This window comes from Panthera leo, chromosome B4 (assembly GCF_018350215.1).
Source record: "Panthera leo isolate Ple1 chromosome B4, P.leo_Ple1_pat1.1, whole genome shotgun sequence".
NCBI lineage: Eukaryota > Metazoa > Chordata > Mammalia > Carnivora > Felidae > Panthera > Panthera leo.
Window position 1 is genome coordinate 77,251,157 of NC_056685.1, and position 27,153 is coordinate 77,278,309.

At 40.2% G+C, this 27,153-nt stretch overlaps 1 protein-coding gene across 2 annotated transcripts; it reads left to right on the top strand.

Annotated features, from left to right (window-relative positions):
* The first annotated feature begins 2,410 nt into the window (after positions 1-2,410).
* TMPRSS12 (transmembrane serine protease 12) lies at positions 2,411-23,696 on the top strand. Of its 2 annotated transcripts, none has more exons than XM_042946527.1 (5): positions 2,411-2,480; positions 3,733-3,928; positions 11,350-11,618; positions 19,915-20,057; positions 23,151-23,696. In XM_042946527.1, the coding sequence occupies exons 1-5, from the start codon at positions 2,444-2,446 to the stop codon at positions 23,400-23,402; spliced, it is 897 nt and encodes a 298-aa protein (XP_042802461.1). In that variant the 5' UTR covers positions 2,411-2,443; the 3' UTR covers positions 23,403-23,696. The 2 variants fall into 2 exon arrangements, with proteins under 2 accessions (XP_042802461.1, XP_042802460.1); XM_042946526.1 differs by lacking the exon at positions 2,411-2,480 and adding an exon at positions 2,819-3,058.
* The last annotated feature ends 3,457 nt before the right edge of the window (positions 23,697-27,153 follow it).

The window sequence follows — 27,153 nt, forward strand, 5'->3', positions numbered from 1 at the left end:
AAGCCAGTCTGGTCACATTCCCCCCATACAGAGAAATATACCCTGTGTTTCTCCCCTTTCAAGTATCACCTTCCACTAAGATATTTGGGGAATAGGAAGTTTGTTTCTTGTCTGCCCCTGGGTCAGTTCATGCTGCAACTTGTTTCACTCCAATATGCACCCTCCCCATTTCAGCGTGCCCCTGATCTGTTCCCTTTCCCATGTGTCACCACCTGTAAGCCCCCACTAATAGCCTCCTTTGATTTTTAAAAAAAGTTTTTTGAATGTTTATTTATTTTTGAAAAGAGAGAGACAGAGCATGAGCAGGGGAGGAGAGAGAAAGAGGGAGACACAGAATCCCAAGCAGGCTCCAGGCTCTGAGCTGTCAGCACAGAGCCCAACGTGGGGCTCGAACTCACAGTCCGTGAGATCATGACCTGAGCTAAAGTTGGACGCTTAACCGACTGAGCCACCCAGGCACCCCTGGCCTCCTTTGATTTAATGCTGCCAACCATGACAACCTCAGAAAGATAATATGAGCAAGGCGGCTGTCCTTTTACTGACCCATACTTTAATTCCTCACCAGGTGACCGACCTCCTAGACTAACCACAGCCCACATTGTTCCCTTGTTACTGACAGTGTGGGATTAAGAGAAGCAGCCTTCAGCACAGCTCAAGATAGCAACAATAAAACAATTTAAAACCAAACATTAGGTCATCACTGTTTTAAAGACCCTGGGTCAACCCACCACAATGAAACTCTCCTAGATCTCTTTTGGGCTCAGGCCTGGCCTTCTGCCATATTATTGGGCTGCCTGCTTCTTTCCTCCCTCTTCCCCAGCTTCCTTTGCACATTGAAAATTTTCTCGTAAGTTCTGCCAAGCAATCAATGCCTTTACTCTTAAGTAGGAAGCAGGCTCCAGGCTGACTACTGCATATCCAAAAGCTGTATTAAATGACTCTGCTAAAGGGAAGAGGGCCACACATGTTGATTCTGGACTTTAAAACAAAATCAAATCAAATACAAAACCAGGAAGAAGCCTTTAACTTAATTTTTGTCTTACATATTCTGATCAAAAATTTTAAGGCATGGCTTCTCTCTTTTGTCTCTGTAAGATAATAGAAAACAGTAAAAACAATAATAAAATTACACACACACACACACACACACACACATTACATTATCATTATTGTGATGGTAAATTTGATGTATCAACTTGACTAGACTAAGGGATGCCCAGATAGCTGGTAAAACAGTATTTCCGGGTGTGTCCATGAGAGTGTTTCTGGAAGAGATCAGCATTAAGTCAGTAGACCCAGTAAAGATCTGCCCTCACCAATGTAGGCGGGTGTCATTCAATCCAATCCACTGAGGGCCCAAATAGAACAAAGAGGTGGAGGAAGGGCAAATTCCCCCTTTCACCTTGACTTGGGACATCCATCTCTCCTGGCCTCCCACACCAGAGCTCCTGGTTTCTCAGCCCTTTGGGTTTGGACTGACTGATACCACTGGTCTTCCAAGTTCTCTAGCTTGCAGATGGCCTATCATGGGATTTCTCAGTCTCCTTAATTGCGTGTGAGCCAATTTCCATAATAAATATATTATCTCTACATATCCTGTTGGTTCTGTTTCTCTGGGGAAATATGCATGGATATATGTCCATGCCTTTGTTTATGCTGTACCATTAGCCCAGCTGGTCTTCACTACATCTCCTTCCTCTTCTTCATCTTCCCCCTCAATCTAGGCCCAGCTCACAACCCCCTCCTTCAGGGACCTTCCCAGACTGCCACAGCCCACATCAATCCCTTGCGTCTGAATTTGTATTAGGTTTGGGTGTCATAGTTTATTTCTTTGTTCCCCAGGTGATTTTCTCTGCTAGCCAAGTTACAAAGTTCCCTGGGTCAGAGGCTGTGATATTTATTTCAGGACAGGTGCATAATGTGAGGTTAATACCTACTTGTTCAGTGGATCAGTTAACTGGTGCCACTTATCTTATCCTCTCCCCACAGTGTTTGGAATGTCAAAGGTCATCTCAGGGGTTCTGATAGGGGCCAGGAATAACACATCTCTCAGGCTTGGGACTGAAGTGAGTGAGAGAGAGAAAGAGAGCGAGCGAGCGAGCAGTTACCATCCGGCAGTTTTTGTCAACTTTGCAGGTCCTGCAATTTGATTTTATCAGCTCACCCTGAGGTGACCACTTGAAAGCAAACTACTACAAAACACGTATCACAGAAATTGGGTTCCCCAGTGGCTATATTACCTCGGCTCCCCACCTTGCGTTTGCTTTGTTTTCTGCTTTCCCTCTCCCCTTCCCAGCTTCTGCGCCTCAGTTTAGCTGCCCTGACTTCTGGAAGCCTTACGGGCCCTACAAGTCTGAGCTAGCAGTGCCCAGGGGCCCTGCACGTCCCCTCCCACAACAGTGGCCCAACTGTACTGTACGAGCGCAGTGGATCTGGCCAATGAATGAAGGCTCGGATCCGGCGAGGGCAGCACTCCTCAGGTGCGTCCGCCCCGTGAGTGGAAGCCAACGGGCACAGCCCCATCCGGGCCACTCCGCCAGCCTCGCTGGCCTCCTGCCCCTGGCCACCCCGGTGTGCTGGGGTCTCCCGCTCTGCATGCCCACACACCCAGTCTCCTAGACTGCGGCCAGCCAATGCACACCCGCGTCTCTTAGGCCGTGGCCCATCGGCGCACTGCCCCCCATCTCCTAGGCCACGGCCCACCTGTGCACCGCCCCCCCCCCCCAGGCCGCGGAGCACCTGTGCCCCCCACCCCTGTCTCCTAGCCCGCGAAGCGCCTGCGCACCCCCGTCTCCCAGCCCGCGGCCCACAGCCGACAGACAGGAAATGCCTGCCGCCATCTTGTGCGCCGGGAGTTTCAAAATGGGGCTGCGGCTCCTGAGTGCCGCTCTGCTGTTTGTGGGCAGCGCTCTCCCGTACGCAGCGCACTACTCACTCTCTGAAAGGACGGGAAGCGGCCCCCGGCAGGAGCAGGTGGCTGCCCCGGGGTGGCCTGAGGCCCCGCGAGCAAGGCGGAGGGCACCCCAGGCCCGGGAGGAGGGAGCCGCAGACGAAGAGGGCAGTATCTGTTCATTCCTCTCTTTGGACGGTGTCCTGTGCGTCTTCCCCACCTCTGTAGTGTTTGGATTTGGGTCCCTCCCTTTCTGTCGTTCCAACTGTCTTTAAAACGTACAGACCTAAGCAGTCCATTCGTGACAGGGTAGTAGTCGTTGTGACACAAACGCCATAGGCTTGTGTGGCGCATCTATGTATGTTCAAAACACTGAGGTTTGTCTTTCCCATTTTAATGATTAAGGATTTAGTGGATTCAGGGTTGAAAAGGCCCGTAGGTGACCTTTTCATACTACACTTGAGAAAAATTAACCTAACAAGTTAAATGCAAGTATTGTAACTTGTAGCCCGTGATTCATCAGTCCCAGGCTCTCTAATTGCCATTCTGCACTGGAAACAATGTGATACCTGGTCCAAGAAACATATCTCATTTAGAGGAATAGAGTTTAAAATTAATGAATTGCGTTGATCTAACGCCCATTTGCAAGTGATCAGTTGAGCCTGTTTGTCTTAACGCTCCTTTAATTTTTTTTTTTTTCCCAGAAGATGGGCATGCCTTAGGCATCCAGCTTGCTATATCCATCTTTTAAATAGGAATTTAAAAGATTAGTGTGTTAAGATTAGGAAGTAGTGCGTATTATTAGATGTTCAGTCCAAATAATATGTGACTTTTATTTTTAGATTGTGGAACAGCACCACTTGCAGATGCATTGAAAGGGTCTCGGATTATAGGGGGCACAGAAGCTCAAATTGGCGCATGGCCATGGCTAGTTAGCCTGCAGATCCAATCAGGCAAAATTCTTGCTCACATATGTGGGGGAAGCTTAGTGAAAAGTAAGTGGGTCCTCACGGCTGCCCACTGCACTAAGGACACTAGGTATGTATTCAAAACACAATTCCTATTTTTTCTTCTCTGAGGGAGTATTTTATTTTATTTATTTATTTTAAATGTTTTTATTTATGTTTTTGAGACAGAGAGAGACAGAGCATGAGCAGGGGAGGGGCAGAGAGAGAGGGAGACACAGAATCCGAAGCAGGCTCCAGGCTCTGAGCTGTCAGCACAGAGCCCGACGCGGGGCTCGAACTCACGGAGTGTGAGATCATGACCTGAGCTGAAGGTGGACGCTCAGCCGACTGAGCCACCCAGGCGCCCCTCTGAGGGAGTATTTTAAAGTAGTAGAGGACCATTTTATTTCAGTCATGTTCAGTTAAGCTGTGTGTTTACAAATAGCCATAATGCTTTACATGTAGCACACTATTTATTGACATGAATCCTATAAATCAGAAGTCAACACACTTTCTGCAAAGATAGCAAAAGTTTTAAGGACTCTGTCACAACTACGCAACTCTGTCGCTATAGAACCAAAGTAGCCATAGACAGTACAACTGAATAAGTGTGCTGTGATCCAATAAATTACTTATGAACACTAAAATTTGACAAAATACTATTGGGGGAGAGTCCCAACCATCTAAAAGTATAAAAAACATTCTTTGTTCGTGGGCTATACAAAAATAGGAGACAGGTAGATTTGGACTATGGGTTGGAGTTTGTCAGACATTGCTTTAAATGCTGACAATTTTCTTTTAGCTTTTACAATTATATTGCAACCATGTGTTTGTCTTTCTCATGATTGGATCATGAGTTTTTTAAGAACAAGAGCTACATGTTTTATTTTGTATTCCTTGGACTAATACAGGATTTGGCCTACTTTATAGAAGACCTAATAAATGTTTTTTGATTCTATGGGTGATGTCAGTCTTAGAGAAATAGGATTTACCACAGTTAGAATAGAACTTCATGACCCTCATAACCATTTTATATGAAGCTCTAAGAAAAATATTTTGGGAAACGATGGTACCTGTCATATAACATCCCTTTAGCTGTTTGGTTTGTTTTTTTTTTAATTTTTTTCATGTTTATTTTATTTTTGAGAGAGACAAACTGTGATTGGAGGAGGGGCAGAGAGAGGAGACACAGAATCTGAAGCAGGCTCCAGGCTCTGAGAGCTGTCAGCACAGAGCCCAGTGTGGGGCTTGAACTCACGAGCAGTGAGATCATGACCTGAGCCAAAGTCGGCGCTTAACTGACTGAGCCACCCAGGTGCCCCTTTAGTTTTTCATTTATAACAGAACAGATCTCTTGGAAAAGAATGAAAAGTCTTTAAAAGGGACTAACAAGTTCAAAATTCAGTTGAGGGCAACTGGCCTGATGGGGTACATAAGGTTTTAGTCTGTGTACTACATTTTTTGTAAGTAAGCTCTATGCCCAACGTGGGGCTTGAGCTCATGACCCTGAGACCAACTGAGCCAGCCAAGAGCCCCGGTATACTAAATTTTTGAAACATGCATTTCAGTTCCATAAATTGGCTTTTTGAGTAACAGAGGTAGAAAAATAGTAAGATACTAAGGTATAAACCAAACGTGGAGATCTAGAAAAAAAGTTTCAGAGCTAGGAATCAATTCTGTTCTTTCAAGGGTGAGTGCTTTACAATTGTTTTCTAACATGCTATCTTTAAAAACTGCTTTTCCGCAGCATTCAGACCTCAAATCAAGGGAGGAAAACCCTGGTTGATATGGTTTGAAGATTCTTGGAAAAGCTTTTCTTGCCTACCAAGTCCTGACATCGTGTTTTTTACTGGTCTAGTCCTTTGACACAGTAGGAAGAAAAATGAGTTTAGATTGAGGAGACCTGTATCCTAGTTTTCCACTGACACTCTGGTGCTGAGGCTTTAAGGAAGTTTCCAAAACCTACCAGATGTATGACCTTGGTCAAATAATATAGCTTTGTTACACTGTCATAGAATCTTAGAGTTCAAAGAGGCATTTTCAAGGTCTGGTTCAATCCTCTGTCCTGTATTTGAATCCTTCTTACAATATCGAAGTAAGAGGCTGTCGAGTCTGAAATAATGATTGCTTCAACGTGCTGAGCCAGGCACGTTTTCGTACTTAATTTTACCAACGTTTGCAACCATTCTTTGCTGTAGGGAGACCCTGAGACTTAAGCATTAAGTACCTTGCTCATGGCTAGAGAGCAACAAAATCAGGGATCAAATCCAGGTTTGTCAGAATGAAAACTCACACACGTAACCGGAACTACAGCATACGGCTCTCTACTTGAAACATTTCTTACGATGATGCGCTGCTACCTTAGGAGGAATCTCACTTCTTTTTTGGACAGCTCTAATTCTTAGAAAGCTTTTCTTATGTTAAAAGAAGTGCCTTGATTTTTTTATCTGCTTTCTGACGCCAGATATATTGAATCTAGTTCTTCGAGGATACTGTTCATATTCCACTTAACGTTTCTCAAGGCTAAATCTCATTGATGTTTTTACTTCTGCACTCGACATTTACTGGATATATGTTATCTGCTAGGGGCTGGGCTGGGTGCTGAGGAAGTAGACATTACTGGGGCATAGTCTCTACTTTTCAGAAGCACCCCTTCTGTCAGAGGACTAACTTTGCCACCTTTTATTCCGGTTCCTCCTCATTATGTTGCACCGTCAACGATCCCTTATTCCTTCTTATAAGTTATTTAGCAAAGACTTGCTCTGAGATTAAGTACTAAGGATGTTAAATATAATTCTGTTAAAAAAAAAAAAAAAGCCCTCCCAGTAACCCTCTGAGGTAGATAGCTATTATTATCTCTGTTTTACGCCTGAAGAATCCAGAGAGCAGAGCGATTTAGTAACTTGCCCAAGATCACACTGCTGTTAAATAGCAGCCCCCTGATTTCAAGCCAGTTCTCAAATCCGTGCTGTTTCATTATACCTCAATGTTGCTTTAGTATTTTTTCAACCTCTCTCTGGTTTCTTCCCTGTAATCCTTACACGTGTTTAGGTCACTCCACCATTATTTAAAAACCCAAGCAACCTACCGATTAACCCTACCTGTTCCTGTTCTTCCCTTCACTGTTAAACACTCTGAGAGACCCCCTTTTGCTTCCTCTGCATTGACTCATAAGATCCCAATTGCAGTCTGATATCTGGGGCCAAATCACACTGTTAAAGATCCCCCCGTGCCAAATCCAATGACTTCTTGTTAGTCCCCATTTTATTTGATCTTTTTTTTTTTTTTAAGTTTCTTTATTTATTTTTGAGAGAGAGAATGTGTGTGTGCAAGCAGGGGAGAGGCATAGAGAGGGAGGGAATCCCAAGCAGGCTCTGCACTGTCAGCACAGAGCCTGACGCAGGGCTCAAATTCACGAACCATGAGATCATGACCTGAGCCGAAACCATGAGTTGGATGCTTAACGGACTGAGCCCCGCAGGGGTGCCTCCTATTTGATCTTTATAGCATGTGGCAAAGTTGACCGCTGCTCTCCTCGAAACGATCTGTTTCCTTGATTTCTTTTTTTTCTTTCTTTTTTTTTTCTTGATTTCTAAGTCACCGCCTCTTTTTTCTTTTCTCCTTTTCCTTGATGAGTCTGTCATTGTCTAAATGGCAGTATTTCTAGAGTTCCCCTTGTTATCCTTTTGCCTTATCATCTGTACTCTTTGCTGGAGATGTCCCATCTACTTCTGTTTCAGTAGTCACCATGTACTGGAAACAGCCAAGTCTCTCCAAGGGAGTCATGTTTCCGGTTCTCTGCTACACATTTATACTGGAGTTGCCATCTCAACAAGTCCGAAAATGAATTTTAAAAAATCTTTCCTCTACAACCCTGTTCCTTCTCGATTCTTTCACATAACACCATCACTCATGGCTCCATTACCTAGAATTAGCTCTCTCTGCACAGTAGCTCTTAAATTTGTTTCTCGTCTCCCAGTACCCCACACTGATTAGAAATCGATTCAGAACATCAGTCTCCATGTGCCTAGCTCATCGCTTACACTGCTTAACACTTACACTACTACTATGGTAACTATCCTAATGCGTGTGAAGTGTATCTCACGGTGGCTTTTGTGTTTTGTCTTTCTGTTTTTGTCTTTGTATTTTTCTCAGAGCGTGCAAGAGTGGGAGTGGGGGGCAGGGGTAACGGGAGGGGGGGACGGGGAGAGGGAGAGAGAATCCTAAGCAGGCTCCACACCCCACGTGGAGCCCAACTTGAGGCTCAATCTCACACCCTGAGATCATGACCTGAGCTGAAATGAAGAGTCGTTTCCACATTCGGTGCTTAACCGACTGAGCCACCCAGGCGCCCCTCACTGTGGTTTGGATTTACATTTCCCTAATAACTAGTGATGTTGAGCACCTTTCAATGTGCTTATTGGCCATGTGTATATCTTCCCTGAAGAAACATGTATTCAATCCTTTGCCCATTTTTAATTAGTATTTTTGCTGAGCTGTAGGAATGTTTTTTTATATTCTTGGTATCAGTCCCTTATCAAATACAGGATTTGCAAATATTTTCTCTCATTCTGTGGTTTGTCTTTTCACTCTGTTCATAATGATCTTTGATGCACAAAAGTTTTTAATCTTAAAGACGTCCTATTTATGGGGCGCCTGGATGGCTCAGTTGGTTAAGCGTCCGACTTCGGCTCAGGTCACGATCTCGCGGTATGTGAGTTCGAGCCCCACGTCAGCTCTGTGCTGACTGCTCAGAGCCTGGAGCCTGTTTCAGATTCTGTGTCTCCCTCTCTCTCTCTGACCCTCCCCCGTTCATGCTCTGTCTCTCTCTGTCTCAAAAATAAATAAACGTCAAAAAAAAATAAAATAAAAAAAAAAAAGACGTCCTATTTATTTATTTATTTATTTATTTATTTATTTATTGTTACCTGTTTTTTTGGTGTCATATCCAAGAAATCATTGCCAAATCCAATACCGTGAAAGTTTCCTCCCGTGTCTTCTTCTAGGAGTTTTTTTTGTTTTACTGTTATAGTTAGGCCTTCATCTGTTTTGGTTTAATTTTTGCATGTGGTGTAAGGTAAGTGTCCAATTCATTCTTTTGCATGTACATACACAACTTTGCCAGCAAAATTTGTTGAAAAGGGCTGTCCTGTCCCAGTGAATTGTCTTGACACTTCTGTTGAAAATCAGTTGAGGGGCGCCTGGGTGGCTCAGTCGGTTAAGCGGCCGACTTCAGCTCAGGTCACGATCTCACGGTCCGTGAGTTCGAGCCCCGCGTCGGGCTCTGGGCTGATGGCTCAGAGCCTGGAGCCTGCTTCCGATTCTGTGTCTCCCTCTCTCTCTGCCCCTCCCCCATTCATGCTCTGTCTCTGTCTCAAAAATAAATAAACGTTAAAAAAAAATTTTTTTTTAATAAAAATTAAAAAAAATTAAAAAAAAAGAAAATCAGTTGAGCCGATTCTTTTCAACTGGTGTGTGTGTGCCTGCCAGTACGATACTGTTTTGACTATTGTACCTTTGCAGTAGGTTTCAAGTCTGGAAATGGGAGTCCTCCAACTAGAGTCTTCTTTTTCAAGATTATTTTGGCTACTTGGGGTCCCTTGACATTCTGTGTGAATTTAGGATGGGCTTTTCTATTTCTTAAAAAAAAATCATTGGGATTTTTATAGGGATTGCATTGAATCTATAGATTGCTTTGGGTAATTACTGTCATCTTAACAATATTAAGTTTTCCAGTCCATGAGCACAGAATCTCTTTCCACTTATTCATGTCTTCTTTAATTTCAGCAATGTATACATTTCAGTATACAGCCTGGGTCATGTATGGTTTTTGGGTTTTTTTTTTGTTTTTTTGTTTTTTTACTATTATTTGAGAGTGAAAGAAAGCAGGGGGAAGAAAAGAAAGAGAGGGGGAGGAAGAGAGAGAAAGAGAAAGAGAATGAATCTCAAGCAGACTCCACACTCAGCACAGAGCCTTATGTGGGGCTCGATCCCATGACCCTGGGATCATGACCTGAGACAAAATCAAGAGTTGGATACTCAACCAACTGAACCACCTAGGTGCCCCTACAGCCTGTTTTGTAATCTTGTGGTCTGAATATAAACTGAAGCAAGGAATATAAGTTGAGTAAGTTTGGAAAAGAAAAGACCATTATTTCAAAGTAGCTCAAAGGTACTTTTTACACAAAATAGATTTCTATTTTACACAAAATAGAACTAGGGCTTTACAATTTTTTGGTAAACTTTCTAGAGGTTACCTAACCCACTTTTAGGATAGCTAGATATCTTCTATTTCCTTGGGAGAAATTCTAGGAAGTAGAATTGCAGAGTAAAATACAATGCAAATTTTATAGGCTATTGATACATGCTGGCAAAGTACCCATCTGTTTATACTTCCCACATGAATAAGAGTTGCTTTGTTTTGGTGACTTTTGTTTATCCTGAGCATTACAAACACACACACACACACACACACACACACACACACACACACACACACACACTGATAAACTTGGCCAGTTTGAAGGATGAAGAGGAATTTCAGCATTTGTAAAGAACAGCCTATAAAGTAAAAGGTCCTTCTTCCCAGTCCAATTCCAGATGAACAACTATTAAATTCTTAAGGTTTTAATTGTTGATTTTGACCTACAGAAAACATTTTGGTTTTTTACTTGTTCTTTGTTTTTGTTTTTTTTAAGATTGTCAAGATCCATAAGTGCATCCTGTTTTATATATTTAGAATGTCGTGCTTGATCAAGTCCTTTTTCCTATGTATGCTATGTATTCCTATTCCTATTTCCTATGTATGCTATGTATTTCCTATCAATGCTATGTATTCACCTACATTTTCTTCCTAGTTTTTTATAATTCTCATGCTAATTTCATATCCAAAGGTTTCATTCTAAAATATCAAAAATTTACAAAAGTAGAAGGAATACTTTAGTGAATTCCATGTACCTAGCATCAGCTTCCAGTTATCAACTCTTACCTGATCTTATTTCATTTTTATCCCCACCAACTCCTCTCCCCTTCAATTATTTGGAAGCAAATCTCAGACAGATCACTTTATGTATCTCTAAAACGAAGATGTTATTTAAAAGATTTCTGCATTAAAAAAGATTTTTGCATTTAAATAATTAATCCATTTGGGGTTTATTTTAGTGTTTAATGTTTTTCAGAGATTTAATTTTATCTCACTTTTCAAACTAGTTAGTTTAGCTAGATGTCCCCATACCATCTATCAAGTAAATCATTCTTTTGTCCACTGGTAAGAAGTGATACCTTAATCATATATTAAAGTCTCATGTACTTAAATCTGTCTTAGGACCTCTGTCCCATTGATCTTTTTCTCCTTTCCTATGGCATGATATTTTGGCTCTTATTTGATGTGACTTCACGTACATGAAAGTAAGATTCAATTTTTCTGATTACCCTCAGAAAAACAAACACTAGTGGGAGATGAAGAATATTTACTTAATAAACATGTTTATAACAACATTTATTCTCTTTCAGAGATCCTTTAATGTGGAGAGTTGTGATTGGAACTAATAACATACATGGAGGTCCTCCATACTCGAAGAAGATAAAAGTTAAAGCAATCATTATCCATCCAGATTTCAATTTGGAAACTTATGTAAATGATATTGCACTTTTTCATTTAAAAAAAGCGGTGAGGTATAATGACTATGTTCAGCCTATTTGTCTACCTTTTGATGTTTTCCAAATGCTGGACCAAAACACGAAGTGTTTTATAAGTGGCTGGGGAAGAACAAAAGAAGAAGGTAATTATAGTCTGAATTTTATGTGTATATTTTTTTTCCTGATTATTAGAGAGGATGAACCCTTCTATACATGTATCTCTTTATATCATGAGCTTGAGCAATTAGTCTTTATAAACCATTGAAAAGGAAATGTTCTTTTTTTTCTTGTTTTTCTTTTTTGTGGAAAGATGAAATTATCTTCCAAAGCAGAAATAGAGACTTTCTCTGGTTATACCTGCCAAGACCCTTGAACCTCTAGACATTCTCAGAGAGGATGAGAGAGAGGTTTTAAGTGTTTCTGTTGTTCCAGCTCTGCAACAGAATGGCTTATCTTTTTATTAAATTTTTTTTATGTTTATTTATTTTTGAAAGACAGAGAGCACAAGAAGGGGTAGGGCGGAGAGAGAAGGGGACACAGAATCTGAAGCAGGCTCCAGGCTCTGAGCTGTCAGCACAGAGCCTGACGCGGGTCTCGAACTCACAAACCGCGAGATCATGACCTGAGCCGAAGTCGGACGCTCAACCGACGGAGCCACCCAGGCGCCCCCAGAATGGCTTATCGTAATTAGCTTCTGGCTATAAGGGATCAAATTTAGGGTCCTTTTTACTTAATGTCCTATTTAGTATCAAGCAGGTTGATTGCCATACATTTTCTTTAGTGCACAAACAGGCACTAATTATTGATTGAACTACTGGGAAGAACAGACAAATGTAGAAACTAGTCTCTGCCTTTGGTGTTAACAATAGCTACTATGTGAGAGCATTTACCATGTTTTAGGCTCTTTTTCTAAATATATTATTTTATCTTCAAAATATTCCTATTAGGAAGTTAATGTTATTATTCCCATGTAACAGACCAGGAATTGTGGATCTTAGAGGTTGAAAAGGTAGGACACAAATTCAGATCTTCCTCATTGTAAAGCCTGAATATATAAGTAGTACATTAAGTACAAATTGCCCTCAAAGGAATCCAAATCTAGTTAGCAATACATGATCTCAAGCGTTGAGTCTCTTTTCTATTCCCCACAGAAACTAGCCATTTAAATATGTGTAGATTAGGCGTGCCTGGGTGGTTCAGTCGGTTAAGCGACCGACTTCAGTTCAGGTCATGATCTCAAAGTTGGTGGGTTCAAGTCCCGCATCGGGCTCTGTGCTGACAGCTCAGGGCCTGGAGCCTGTTTCAGATTCTGTGTCTCCTTCTCTCTCTGATCCTCCCTGCTTGCACTCTATCTCTCCCAAAAATAAATAAAGATGAAAAAAAAATTTTTAAGAAGTAAATAATTAGGTACAGATTAGATAGAATACCAGATAAATGTATGAAAGATCTGTGAATTATTATTTTTTTTCCTCTGAGAATACTGTTTAAACAAGATAAAGAGGTATGGGCTTTAGGACCAAAGACCTAAGTCTAAATCTCAGTCCTGCAGTGTACTAGCTGCATGACCGTGGGCAAGTTACTGACTCTTGAACAACAATTAGAGCAATGATATTGATATAGCAGCAGCTTCCATTTATTCAGGTCTAGGTACTTAATAAAATGCTAAGCACCTTAATGCATTTCTCACTTAATGCCCCCAGTAACACCATGAAAAATACTATGACATGAATGAACTGAGGTTTGAAGACGTTAAGTAAGTTGCCCCAAATTACACAGCCAAGTGAGGAGTAAAAATTCAATCCCAGGTTGGCCAGCTTCAAAACTCATGTGTTTCCACTATATTATATCATCTGTCACAATGTCATATGTATTCATGATCTGTGCGATGAGAGCAATTATACCTGTGAGAGGGGCACACGGGTGGCTCAGTTGGTTAAGCGTCCTACTTCGGCTCAGGTCATGATCTGGCGGTTCATGAGTTTGAGCCCTGTATGGGGCTCTGTGCTGATAGCTCAGAGCCTCGAGCCTGTTTTAGATTCTGTGTCTCCCTCTCTCTCTGCCTCTCCCCCGCTCATGCTCTGTCTCTCTCTCTCTCTCAAAAATAAACATTCAAAAAAAATTGAAAAAAAAAAAGAAGTGTTAAGATACTGATTAACATTAGATTGAAGCATGAATGGTCAAATTTCAATAATAGAAATAGAAGATACAATGTGTAAACTAGTAGCAAGAAACAAATGGAATAAGAAAATGAAGACAAAATCTTAATAAATCAAGAAATAAGAAGCATAGGAAAAGTGAAAAAAGTAGAAAATATAAAATAAGACAGTAGAAAAAAAGCCCAAATATATCCATAATCACAATAAGTGTTAATGGAGCAAACCACTAGTTAAAAGACAGATAATCAGATTAGGGAGTAGGAAATCCAGTTTACCTAAAAGGATAAGTTAAACAATAGTAAAGAAATATATCAAGTAAATCCAAATTAAAAGAAAGCTAGTATCACTATGCAAATTGCAGACAAAATAGACTTTAAGACAAAAGAATTATTAGGGATAAAGGAGGTCATTTTTATTTAGAAAAGGTTTAACTCACCAAGACAATAGAGCAATTCTAGACTTCTGAACCTAATAGGACCCAGATAATATTAAGGAGAATTATAGAATTGTAGAATTGTATAGAAAAGTAGAATTGTACAACAAACATTATAACTCCTCTGTGATGGTAGGGAATTTTAATACAACACTATTTTTATTATTAACATACCAAACAGATGAAAACCTAGTAAGTAAAGATTTGGAATATTTGAACAATATAATTAGTAAGCTTGATTTAATAGCCAAATCACTGCCCTCAAAAAGTTAGAGAATTTTACCTTTTCGAGTATAGGTAGAATCTTTATAAAAATTGACCACCTTCCGTGGGTTCAAGCCCTGCATCAGGCTCTGTGCTGACAGCTCAGAGCCCGGAGCCTTCTTTGGATTCTGTGTGTGTCTCTCTCTCTGCCCTTCCCTGCTCGCACTCTGTCTCCCTCTCTCTCAAAAATAAACATTAAAAAAATAATAATAAACTGACCAATTACTAGCCCATAAAACAAATCTCGAAGTTCAAAGGGTAAGTACTGTACAAACTATGAACTGTGATTATGAAACAATAAAACAATAAAAGGGATGGGAATTTGGGCTGTGATGGCATGGGGAGGGTGGCAAATCTTCTCCCCCCTCCCCAGATATAAACTGGACAAAATTGCCAAAAGCAACCATTTCAGGGCCTTGAAAAATCAACCAAAGTGCACAACACATTGAGAAATATTTGTTCATCATAAACGGCTATAAACTGGGTAAAAGAGGAATTTGCAGCTTTCTTGTTTGTGGTTGGTCCAAAGTCCCCTCCCATCAGTCAGTGCAATAGTTTTACTAGGGTCATGAAGAACAGAATCTTGTTACCAGAGGAGGTGAACTCTATCTGGAACAGCAGATGAAAATCCTGGCTAACAGCATTCTCAATAAAAAGTAGAAGACTCAGCAAGAGACAAATGGGGAAAACCCACAGCCTCTGCTAGTCCTGGATATGGCCGGCAGTAGAACAGTCAGAAATTTGACAGAAAAATCCTGAAAATGTGAGAGCTCAATAAGCTTTCCAAATATCCTTGGCTGGTTGGGAAACCATACACGTGTCAGGAAAATCTGAGAGAACTCACAATAAAGAGAAAGTCAAAGTAGATTTGAAAACTGACTGGACTTTGAATACAGTCCCCAACCCAAACACAGATTTATTCATCAGCAGCCCAAATCATTGACTGACCCCTAAACTATACAGATACACACGCAAGCCCTATGAAGCTAGGCTAAAGGTAAAAATCAGAATTAAAACACTGAGCAGAAACATCAACAGTCACAACAGACAGAGTCTACAATTTAAGTCCGGGCAAGTTACTTTAAGAATGACAACATTCTTTTTTTTTTAAATTTTAGAGAGAGCATGTGAGCAAGGGAAGGACAGAGGGGGAGAGAGAGAGAGAGACAGAGAGAGACAGAGAGAGAGAGAGAATCTTAGGCTCCACACTCAGTGCAGAGCCTGATGTAAGGCTCAATCCCACCATCCGGGATCATGACCTGAGCTGAAATCACGAGTTGGATACTCAACTGACTGAACCACCCAGGTGCCCCTGACAACAACATTCTTGAGGAAGGAATCAAAATCCAGGGTTGTTACAATATACTATCTAAAATGACAAATTTTCTTTGTTTTTTTTTTTTTTTTAAATTATTTATTTATTTTTGAGAGAGAGAGAGAGAGAGAGAGAGAGAGAGAATGAGCCCATGAAAGCAGGGGAGGGGCAGAGAGGGAGACAAAATCCAAAGCAGGCTCCAGGCTCTGAGCTGTCAACGCAGAGCCCAATGCAGGATTCAAACTCATGAACCATTAGATCATGACCTGAGCTGACGTTGGACTCTTAACCAACTGAGCCACGCAGGCGCCCCTAAAATGCCCAATTTTCAACAAAAATATAAGACATACAAAACAAACAAACAAAAAACCCAAAAGTGTCACCTATTCTCAGGTGGGGGGAAATGGTCAATAGAACCAGACTCTATATAGGCTCAGATGTTGAATTTAGCAGATAAAGACTTCAGAGAAGGTCTTTAAAAAATTATACATTTACTTTAAGAGAAAGAGAGAATGCAAACCAGATTGGGGGCGGGGAGAGAGAGAGAGAGAGAGAGAGAGAGAGAGAGAGAGAATCCCAAGCAGGCTTGGTGCTATCAGCACAGTGTCTAACACAGGGCTCGATCTCACGAACCATAAGATCATGACCTGAGCCAAAATCAAGAGTTGGATACTAAACCGATTGAGCTGCCCAGGCACCCCAAAGAAGCTCGTTAGGTGTGCATAAGTCAAAGGAATTAAAGGAAAATGTGATGACAATAATTTACCAAATAGGGAATATCTATAGTGAAAGAGTCAATTTTCAAAAGAACTGAATAAAAAGTCTAGCGAAATGAAATGGCTCAAGAATCAGTGAACTGAAACACAGCAAAAGAAGTGACCTAACCTGAAGAACACAGAGGAAAAATATTGCAGAAAAATGAATCCACACTCAGAGACATGTGGCACAACATCAAGTACACCAACATGTGTGCAATGGGATTTCTGGAAGGGGAAGAGAGAGAAGATGGGGAAGAAAAATTAATTCAAAGAAAATATGGCCCCAAGCTCCTGAAATTTCATGAAAAACATTTACAAAAGCTCAATGAATCCCCAGTTAAGATTTAAAAAAAAAGAAAGAGATCCACACCTACATTCACTGTAGTCAACAAAAGAGGTGCAAGGTCTATACATTGAAAACATCAAGGGGCACCTGGGTGGCTCAGTTAAGCGACCGACTCTTGATTTCAGCTCAGGTCATGATCTCATGGTTCGTGAGCTCAAGCCCCACATCGGGCTCTCTGCTGTCAGCACAGACCCTGCTTCGGAGCCTCTCTGTCCCCCTCTCTCCTTACCCCTCCCCTGCCTGTGCGTGCACATAGTGCTCTCTCGCACTCTCAAAAATAAACATTAAAAAAAAGTAAATATTAAAAAAAAAAATCTGCAAAACATTACATAAAGAAGACCTAATAAATGAATGTCATACTGATTTGTATTAGAAGATTCATTATTGTTAATACTACAAGTATCTCTAGATTGACCTATATATTCAATGCAATCGCTATCCATATCCCAGCAAACTTCTTCATACAAATTGACAAACTTAGATGAAAAGGCAAAGGACCTACAATAGCCAAAATTATTTTGAAAAACAACAAGGCTGAAGGAGTTACTCTGATTTCATATAAAACTATAGCCATCAAGACAGCAGGGCATGGGTTTGTTTTCTGTACTGAGAGCATAGAGATCAATAGAACACAATACAGTCCAAAAAAAAAAAAAAAAGAAAAAAGGCGGGGGGGATCCTAACTTACATTTGTGGCCAATTGATTTCTTCATACAAACTTTCTAGAAAAGGCAAACCCATAGTGGCAGTAATCCTATTAGTCATTTTTTGAATGTGGGTTGGAGGTGGGAATTGACTGCACATGGGCATGGGAGGACTCTCTGGAGTGAAGGAAATAGTCTAAAACTGGGTTGTGGTGCCAGTATAAATTTACCAGAAATCATCGAACTGCAAACCTACAGTGTGAGAATTTTGTTATGTAAATTAAACATTCATGAAGCTTTTTAAAAAAATGACAAAGATAATATTTTTTTTAAAAACTCACACATTTAGAAAATTCAAAATACACTATGTAATAACTCCTGTGTCATAACTTTAAATCCTTAGACCTGAACTGTAATGTATATACTGCACAGAGAAGCTTGAATGTTGCAATTTCGGTGCCACATAAAGGGAAATGTAAAGCTTTAAATACATACACCTTTAGGCTCAAAAATATCAAAGAGTAAATATTTGACCTATTAGAGAAAAAAGGCTAAACACCATGCATTAAATATCCAACTGGAAAAAGTTTAACAGAACATTACATGACCCATAGAAAGAAGAAGAAGAGAAATCGAGATAAGCACAGCAATTCATGAATAGAAAATAGAGTTAGAAAAAAGAGGACCAACAAAGCCAAAATCTAGTTCTTTGAAGAAAAAAAAAAATAGCAAACCCCAGTGAGACTGATGAGAAAAGGAGAGAAGACACAAATACAAATAAGGTTATGAATTAAAAGATAAGATACTTTAAGCTATGTTAAGTTCTCCATTTTAATACTTAGATAAAATGGATAAATTCCTAGAAAATTCAAAGTAACCCAAACTGACTAAGTAAGAATAGTCCTATAAAGAGTAAAGGAGGGGCGCCTGGGTGGCTCAGTCGGTTGACTTGGGCTCAGGTCTGATCTCACAGCTCTTGAGTTTGAGCCCTGCGTTGGGCTCTGTGCTGACAGCTCAGAGCCTAAAGCCTGCTTCGGGTTCTGTGTTTCCATCTCTGTCTCTGTCCCTCCCCTGCTTGCACTCTGTCTCTGTCTCTCTCTCAAAAATAAATAAATGTTAAAAAAAAAAATTTTTTTTTAACAATAGCAATCCAGACACAGAAGCGAACTTCCTGAACCTGATTAAGGTTATCTACCTCCAGACTACAGCAAACATCATTATTATAAACGAACATTTCTCTTAGAATCGGGAACAATTTCCCCCACCATCACTACTTTTGTCAATATCATAGTAGAGGTTCTAGCAAGTGCAGTCACACTAGAAAAAGATGCAAAACACCTATGACTTAGGTAATAACAAAACACTCACTATTCACAGATGATGGGACTACCTACATTAATACAGTCTACAATACATTGGAATTAAGAGAGTCTAGTAAAGTGGCCAGATATAAAACCAAAATGCCAAAATCGATTTCATTTTTATACACTACCAATAGTTAGGGAATGTAGGGGTGCCTGAGTGGCTCAGTCAGTTAACTTTCTGACTTTGGCTCAGGTCATGATCTTGCGGTTCGTGAGTTCGAGCCCTGTGTTGGGCTCTGGGCTGACAGCTCCGAGCCTGGAGCCTGCTTCAGATTCTGTGTCTGCCTCTGTCTCTCTGCCTCTTCCCTGCTGGGACTCTCTCTGTCTCTCAAAAATAAATAAACATGAAAAAAAAAAAAAAAAGAATCAGGAACAGAAACAAACCCCAGATCTTTTGATCTGCAGATATTTAAAAAAATTGTTAGGAAATGTAATTTTCAAAGTTAATACATGTCACACCCACAAGGATGTCTATAATCCAAAGTTAGACGGGAACGAGTGTTGACAAGGATGCAAAGAAATTGGAACCCTCGTGCATTGCTGGTGGGAATATAAAATGGCACAGGTGTTTTGGAGCATAGTTTGGAATATAGTATAAATTAAAATTTATATTTCCCGTATAATTCCGAACCTCCACTCCTATGTCTATACCCAAGAGAAATGAAAACACATGTCCACACAAACACCTGTACTCAAATGCTCACAGCAGCATTATTCATATTAGCAAAAAAAAAAAAAAAAAAAAAAAAAAAAAAACAATCTAAAGATCCATCAACTGATAAATGGATAAACAAAATGTGGTATATTCATACAATGGAATATTATCTAGCCGTTAAAAGGAATGAAGTGTTGGTACCTGCTACATGATACTAAGTGAAATAAGCTTGACATAAAAGCTCACATATTGTACGATTCCATTTGTAGGATGAAATGTCCAGAATGGGCAAATCATAGAGACAAAAAGTAACTTAAAGGAATTAAACTATGAACAATCAGATTATTCTTCCACGATCTTCCTAGGCACACATGCATATATGGATACAACTTTACATAATTGTTGAATCACTTTGGAAAGAAAACCTATTCAACACGAACATTTTATATTGCCGTCAAAATGCCTGCTCTCCAAAATAATTTACTGGTATTTTTTTGTTAATAGGTAATGTTACAGATGTGTTACAGGAAGCGGAAGTACATTATATCTCTCGAAAGATCTGTGATTCTGAGAAGAGTTATGGGCAAATAATCCCTAATACCTCATTTTGTGCAGGTGATGAAGATGGAATTTTTGATACTTGCAGGGTAAGACCAAATAATTTTCCTCTGCAATATTTGCTAAAGCTAGAGGGAAACTTGAACAGGCCTTTGATCACTTTCTGCGAAAGTCTTGAATTATCAAATTTAAAGGTACTAAATTCTTTTTTCTCCTTTTAAACTACATTCCAACAATCCAAATCCTATTGCTTTCCTGATTCCTTGGTTTCGTGGTCAACTTCAGGCGGAATTTGTCTTGAATCTTCCTTTTCTTATTACCACCTTTATTGAGATATTAATATACATATGTGTAATTCACCCATTTAAAGTGTATAACTCAACGGGCTTTTAGTGTATTTACAGAGCATCGCAACCATCATCTCAATCTAATTTTAGGACACTTGTCAACCCAAAAAGAAGCCTCTACCCATTACGAATCACTCCCCATTCTCCGCCCACCTGTCCTCAGGCCTAGGCAACCAGTAATCCCTACAGATTTGCCTATTCTGGAAATTTCATACGAATGGAATCATTCAGTATGTTTTGTGATCGGCATCTTTCACTTAACGTAGTGTTTCCAAGGTTCATCCATATTATAGCATGTATTGATACTTTATTCATTTTATTGTTGAATAATATCCCACCATACGGACGTGCCGCATTTTATCCATTCATTAGTCGATGGACACTTGAGCTGTTTCCATTTTTTTGGCTATTGTGAATAATGTTGCTGTACATGTTTGTGTATACGGTTTTTATGTGTGGGTATGTTTTTTATTTCTTCTGGAAATTCCACCTAGGACTGGAATTGTTGGGTCAATGTTTAACATTTTGAAGAACTGCCAAAGCCTATTCCAGATGGCTGCACTATTTTATATTCCTACCAGCAATATGAAAGCTCCAATCTCTCCACATCCTGCCAGGACTTGTTATTGTTTGTCTTTTTTTTTTTTTTTTTTAATTTTTTTTTTCCTTAATGAGAGAGAGGGAGACACAGAATCTGAAGCAGGCTCCGGACTCTGAGCTGTCAGCACAGAGCCCGACGCGGGGCTCCAACTCCCGAACCACGAGATAATGACCTGAGCCCAAGTGGGACGCCCAGCTGACTGAGCCACCCAGGCACCCCTATTGTTTGTCCTCTTGACTGTAGCCACCCTCATGGGTGTGAAGGGGTGTTTTTACTGTGGTTTTCATTTGCATTTTCCTAGTGACTAATGATGTTGAGCATCTCTTCATGTGCTTCTTCGCCAGCCATTTGTACATCTTCTTTGGAGGTGTGTCTATTCAAATAGTTTGCCCATTTTAAAACTGAGTTATTTATCTTTTTATTATTGAGTCATCAGCACTTTTTATAGATTTTAGATTCAAGTCTCTCGCCAGATATATGGTTAGCAAATTTTTCCCCCCATTCTGTGGTCTCTCTCTTCATCTCCTTGATGTTACCATTTGTAGCACAGATTTTTATTTTTAGGAAGCCCAGTTTACTTGTCTTTTGGTTTTGTCTCTTGGGCTTTTTGAATCTTTCTTTATTCTACTTCTCAATCAGCACTTCACTCCCAAGCAGAACCCCCATGCTCTACCCTTTTCCTACCTGTTCTGATTTCTGCAATCCAGCGTTTATCTTTCCAGTGTCCTTTTTCTTAAAATTTTTACTGAGTAAAACAGTAGAGAATCAAAATCTAATTGAATCGCATTCATAAGCAAAACATCCTCATTACTGGGGCACCTGGTGACTCAGTCAGTTAAGCGTCCTGCCTCAGGTCTCAGGTCATGATCTCGCGGTTCGTGGGTTCGAGCCCCGCATCGGGCTCTGTGCTGACAGCTCAGAGCCTGGAGCCTGCTTCGGATTCTGTGTCTCCCTCTCTCTCTCTGGCCCTCTCCTGCTCCCGTTCTGTCTTTCTCTTCTTGAAAACAAATAAACATTAAAAAAAATTTTTTTAAGCCTATCAAAAAGTAATTACTCATTCAATGCCTACCTTATAGAGAGACACTGAAAACACCTTAGAAATACATTCCTGAATCTTTAGACACTGAAACAGTTCTCTCAAGGTTCTAGTTGTTTTGAGTGATTAACAGTCCTTAGTAATAGTGTTTTGGTGCACCGACAGTCTTGTATAAACTATGACAGACATTCGTTATTGTAACGCTACTGAGAGGCTTAGCCATTTATTCCTGTTACCCCTGCAGCAGCCAACGTTAACACTTGGAAAGATGCCATCTCCTGCAAGATGCCAGTTTGTACGTCTCTTCTAGTGAGCAAACCTTGCACACAACTTCAAGAATCCTTTATCCATTTAAAGTTACACTTTTCACATAGAGCATTAAGCAATAAAAAGTATTCTAGCAGTATTTACAGTATTTTGCACACTACTCCCTAAATTATGTCTCTCCTGAGTAATTATACTAAAACTCCAAACAATTGGATTTATAGTATCCTGGTGCAATAGCATGCAAATAGGAGGTTTATCTACCAGCTTTATGGTTCCTCTAATTATCAGGCCAGACAGAATGCTTTCTGTCTGAGTTGGAATGTAAAGCTGAAGATCTATGGATCTTTATAACTTGAAGATACATTGAAAATGTATATTGGGGTGCCTGGGTGGCTCAGTTGGTTAAGCATCCGACTTCAGCTCAGGTCATGATCTCACAGTTCATGAGATCGAGCCCCACGTCGGGCTCTGTGCTGACAGCTCAGAGCCTGGAGCTGCTTGGATTATGTGTCTCCCTCTCTCTCTGCCCCTCCCCCGCTCATGCTCGCTCTCAAAAATAAACATTAAAAATTTTATTTATTTATTTTTAATTTTTTTTTAACGTTTATTCAATTTTGAGAGACACAGAGACAGCGTGTGAATGGGGGAAAGGCAGAGAGAGAGGGAGACACAGAATCCGAAGCAGGCTCCAGGCTCTGAGCTGTCAGCACAGAGCCCGATGCGGGGCTCGAACCCACGAACCGTGAGATCATGACCTGAGCCGAAGCCGGACGCTCAACCGACTGAGCCACCCAGGCGCCCCTAAAACGTTTTTTTTAAAGAAAATTTATATTTATATAAATGTCTGATTAATGGGATTAATTTATTAAGCGTTCCTGTTGTTTAAAGACTACCAGAAGCAACTAACGCTATTTTGGGACTTTTTTAATAGGGTGATAGTGGTGGACCATTAATGTGCTACTTACCAGAACACAGACGATTTTTTGTAATGGGAATTACCAGTTACGGATATGGCTGTGGTCGGAAAAATTTCCCTGGTGTCTATTGTGGGCCCTCCTTCTACCAGCAGTGGCTGACGGATCACCTCTACCGGGCAAGCAGTAAAGGCATATTTAACGTAAATGTTCTACTCGGACAGGTCCTCATAGCCTCAGGTTCTGTTGTCTTACTGGGAATCCCATAATGAAATTCTGAAGAATCTTTATCTTGCGTCGTGTCCCTTTCCATGTTCCACCTAATGAAACCCATTTATCCTTTTGGCAAGTAATTGCCCGCTTTGCACTTCTCATGTGAATGTTTTTTGCAACAAAAGGATTGTGACATATTAGATACGTTTTCATAAATTTGGCACTGACACGCCTCTTTGATGTCTTTTGATTTTTTTTAACTTTATAATCATAATTTTGCATTTGGAATACTTCCCTAGAGTGTGTATAGAATATTCAGTTAAATATATGCTTTATGTATACAAATGCCAAATAATAAAGAGTTTATAATTAAAATGAAAGCTGTTCTTTCTTAAATTAATCAAAACCATTTCCTTTTAAGTTAGATTTTCTTGAAAATTTGATATGCAGCATATATATATTTTTTTTTTTTTTGAACTTTTTAAACGTTTATTTACTTTTGAGAGACACAGAGAGAGACCGAGCACAAGTGGGGGAGAGGCAGAGAGATTGGGACCCAGAATCCAAAGCAGGCTCCAGGCTCTGAGCTGTCAGCCCAGAGCCTGATGTGGGGCTCAAACTCACAAACCACGAGATCATGACCTGAGCCGAGGTCAGATGCTTAACCGACTGAGCCACCCAGGTGACCCTATAGTGTATATTTTTAATTACCATCCTGTTTCTGGTTCTCACTTGGAGGAGAAAAAGTATTTGCCTATTTTTAAAATTCTAATGAAAATAATTTTTAAAATATTAATACTCCCCTTCTTATGCCAAAAAAGAACCATGGTGCAGACACCCCAAAAATAATTTTTTATTTAAAAATTGATCATGTGACTTTCTTTTTTTTTTTAATTTTTTTTTAACGTTTATTCATTTTTGGGACAGAGAGAGACAGAGCATGAATGGGGGAGGGGCAGAGAGAGAGGGAGGCACAGAATCTGAAACAGGCTCCAGGCTCTGAGCTGTCAGCACAGGGCCCGACGCGGGGCTCGAATTCACGGACCGCGAGATCATGACCTGAGCTGAAGTCGGATGCCCAACCGACTGAGCCACTCAGGCGCCCCTCATGTGACTTTCTTAAAGCCCTTTATCTACTTCTCTCTTCTTGTAAGAGTATTTATTTTGAGAGGTGGGGGGAGAGAACGTGGGAGAGGGGCAGAGAGACAATCCCAAGCAGGCTCCACACCGTCAGCACACCGCCAGACATGGGTCTTGATCTCGTAAACCCTGAGATCATCACCTGAGCCAAAATCAAGAGTTGGACACTTAACCAACTGAGACACCCAGGTGCCACTTACCTACTTCTAAACCTATTTTCTTGGAGCCCATGCTCCAATTTTGTACTCCTTGGACTCTCTGAATTAACTGTGAGGAGAGGTGACTAAAATCCTTGCTGGATAAAAGAGGGAATCCAACCTGGAACAAACTTACATAAAATAAATTATTAAAGCAAAAGAACAAGTTGCCTCAGTATCTACGATTAATAAATTCACATCTCCTTTGAATTTTGGGAACCCATGTTGTAAAAGAGAACTAATTTTCTCATCCTTGTTTTTACATTCAATAAGCTAAAAGCAAGTGTTTTGTTTTTGTTGTTGTTTCGCTTTGCTTTAACCTAATTTCAGGATTTAAACTGAAAGGAAGGATGAGTTTTCTTTCTATTAATTCGCTTAGGGATCATTGTTGGTTTAAGACTCATGGGGTAGAAGACTGTGATTTGTACAGGCTTGTAAGCAACACCGAGTGGCTATTGACTGTTCTTTCTTAAAAGAGGCCCTAGATTTCCATGAGCAAGGTCTTATAAGGAACTCGTTGGTAATGCTTGTATAACAATCAGCACAATGTATTGGGTTTTTCCTATTTATACTACCTGTGTACCTTTCAGATTCACTTGATAGCCCTGAATGTAAATATTAAGTAACTCTTCCAAAATACATTCAACAGCACTGGGGGGCAGGTCTTGCGGTTCGCTTCAAAAGTATGCCTTGGGGCGCCTGGGTGGCTCAGTCGGGCAAGTAGCTGACTCCTGATTTCGGCTCAGGTCACGATCTCGTGGTTTGTGAGACTGGGCTCTGTGCTGACAGTGCAGAGCTTGCTTGGGATTCTCTCTCTCTCCCTTTCTCTCTGCCCCTCCCCCGTGTTCTCTCTCTGTCTCAAAATAAAGAAGTAAGCTTTAACAAAAAGTATGCCTTAATTACTCTTCAGGTATGTATTTCTAATCAGGCAGGAGCTACAACCAGCAATTTCTTATCTTTTACCCAACCGAGTTCACTTATTTCAGGCAACCGGAATTCAGGTATATAATGCTTCTCTCCACCAAAAGAGACTAGTAGAGTATACACTGCAATTTATTTTTATTTTTTTACTTGAGTATAGTTGACACACGTCACAAAATGGCAATAAATACATACATATCAATGATTATTTTATATATAAATGGACCTAAGGCTCCAATCAAAAGACATAGAGTGACTGAAAGGATCAAGACAACAAAACAAAACGAAACGAACAAAACAGAAAACCCCCATCTATATGGTGCCTACAAGAGACTAATTTCAGACCTAAAGACACATGCAGAATGAAAGTGAAGGGCTGGAAAACATATACCATGCAAATGGAAGGGGAGAAAAAGGCCAGGTAGTAATACTTGTAACAGACAAAATGGGCATTATTTTATTTCTTAAAAATTTATTTTAATGTTTATTTATTTTTTGAGAGAGAGAGACAGAGCGTGAGCAAGGGAGGGGCAGAGAGAGAGGGAGACCCAGAATCCGAAGCAGGCTTCAGGCTCTGAGCTGTCAGCACAGAGCCTGACGCGGGGCTCGAACTCACAAACTGTGAGATCGTGACCTGAGCCAAAGTCAGACACATAAATGACCAAGACACCCAGGCGCCCCACAAAATAGGCTCTAAAACAAAGACTATAGGTGCAAAAACCCTCAACAAAATATCAACAAGCTGAATTCAACAATACATAAAAAAGAATCATTTAGGGTTGCCTGGGTGGCTCAGTCAGTTGAGCATCCAACTTCGGCTCAGGTCATGATTGCACCGTTCGTGGGTTCAAGCCCAGTTACAGTAATCAGACAAGAAAAAGAAAAGGCATCCTAATTGGTAAGGAAGAAGTAAAACTGTCACTATTTGCAGATGACATGACATGTTACAAAGAAAAACCTAGACTCCACCCAAAATCTACTAGAATAACTGAACTCACTAAAACTGCAAAATATAAAATTAATATGTAGAAATTTGTTGCACTGCTATACACTTAAAATGAAGCAGCAGAAAGGGAAATTAAGAAAACAATCACACTGAAAATTGTACCCCAAACAATAAAATACCTAGGAATAAACTTAACCAAGGAGGTGAAAGACCCGTGCTCTGAAAATTACAAAATGCTGATGAAAGAAATTGAAAACAGTACAAATAAATGGGAAGATACAACATGCTGTGGATTGGCATGAACTAATTAATTAATATGAGTAAAATGTCCATACTATCCAAAGCAATCTATAGATCCAAGACAATCCCTATCAAAATGCAAATAGCATTTTCACAGAACAAGAACAAATAACCCTAAAATTTGCACGGAACCAAAAAACACCCTGAATCAACAAATCAGTCTTGAGAAAAAAGAACAAAGATGAAGGTATCATACTCCCAGACTTCAAACTATACTACAAAACTATAGTAGTCAAAATGGTATGGTAATAGAACAAAAACAGACACGTAAACCAATAGAACAGAATAGAATGCCCAGAAATA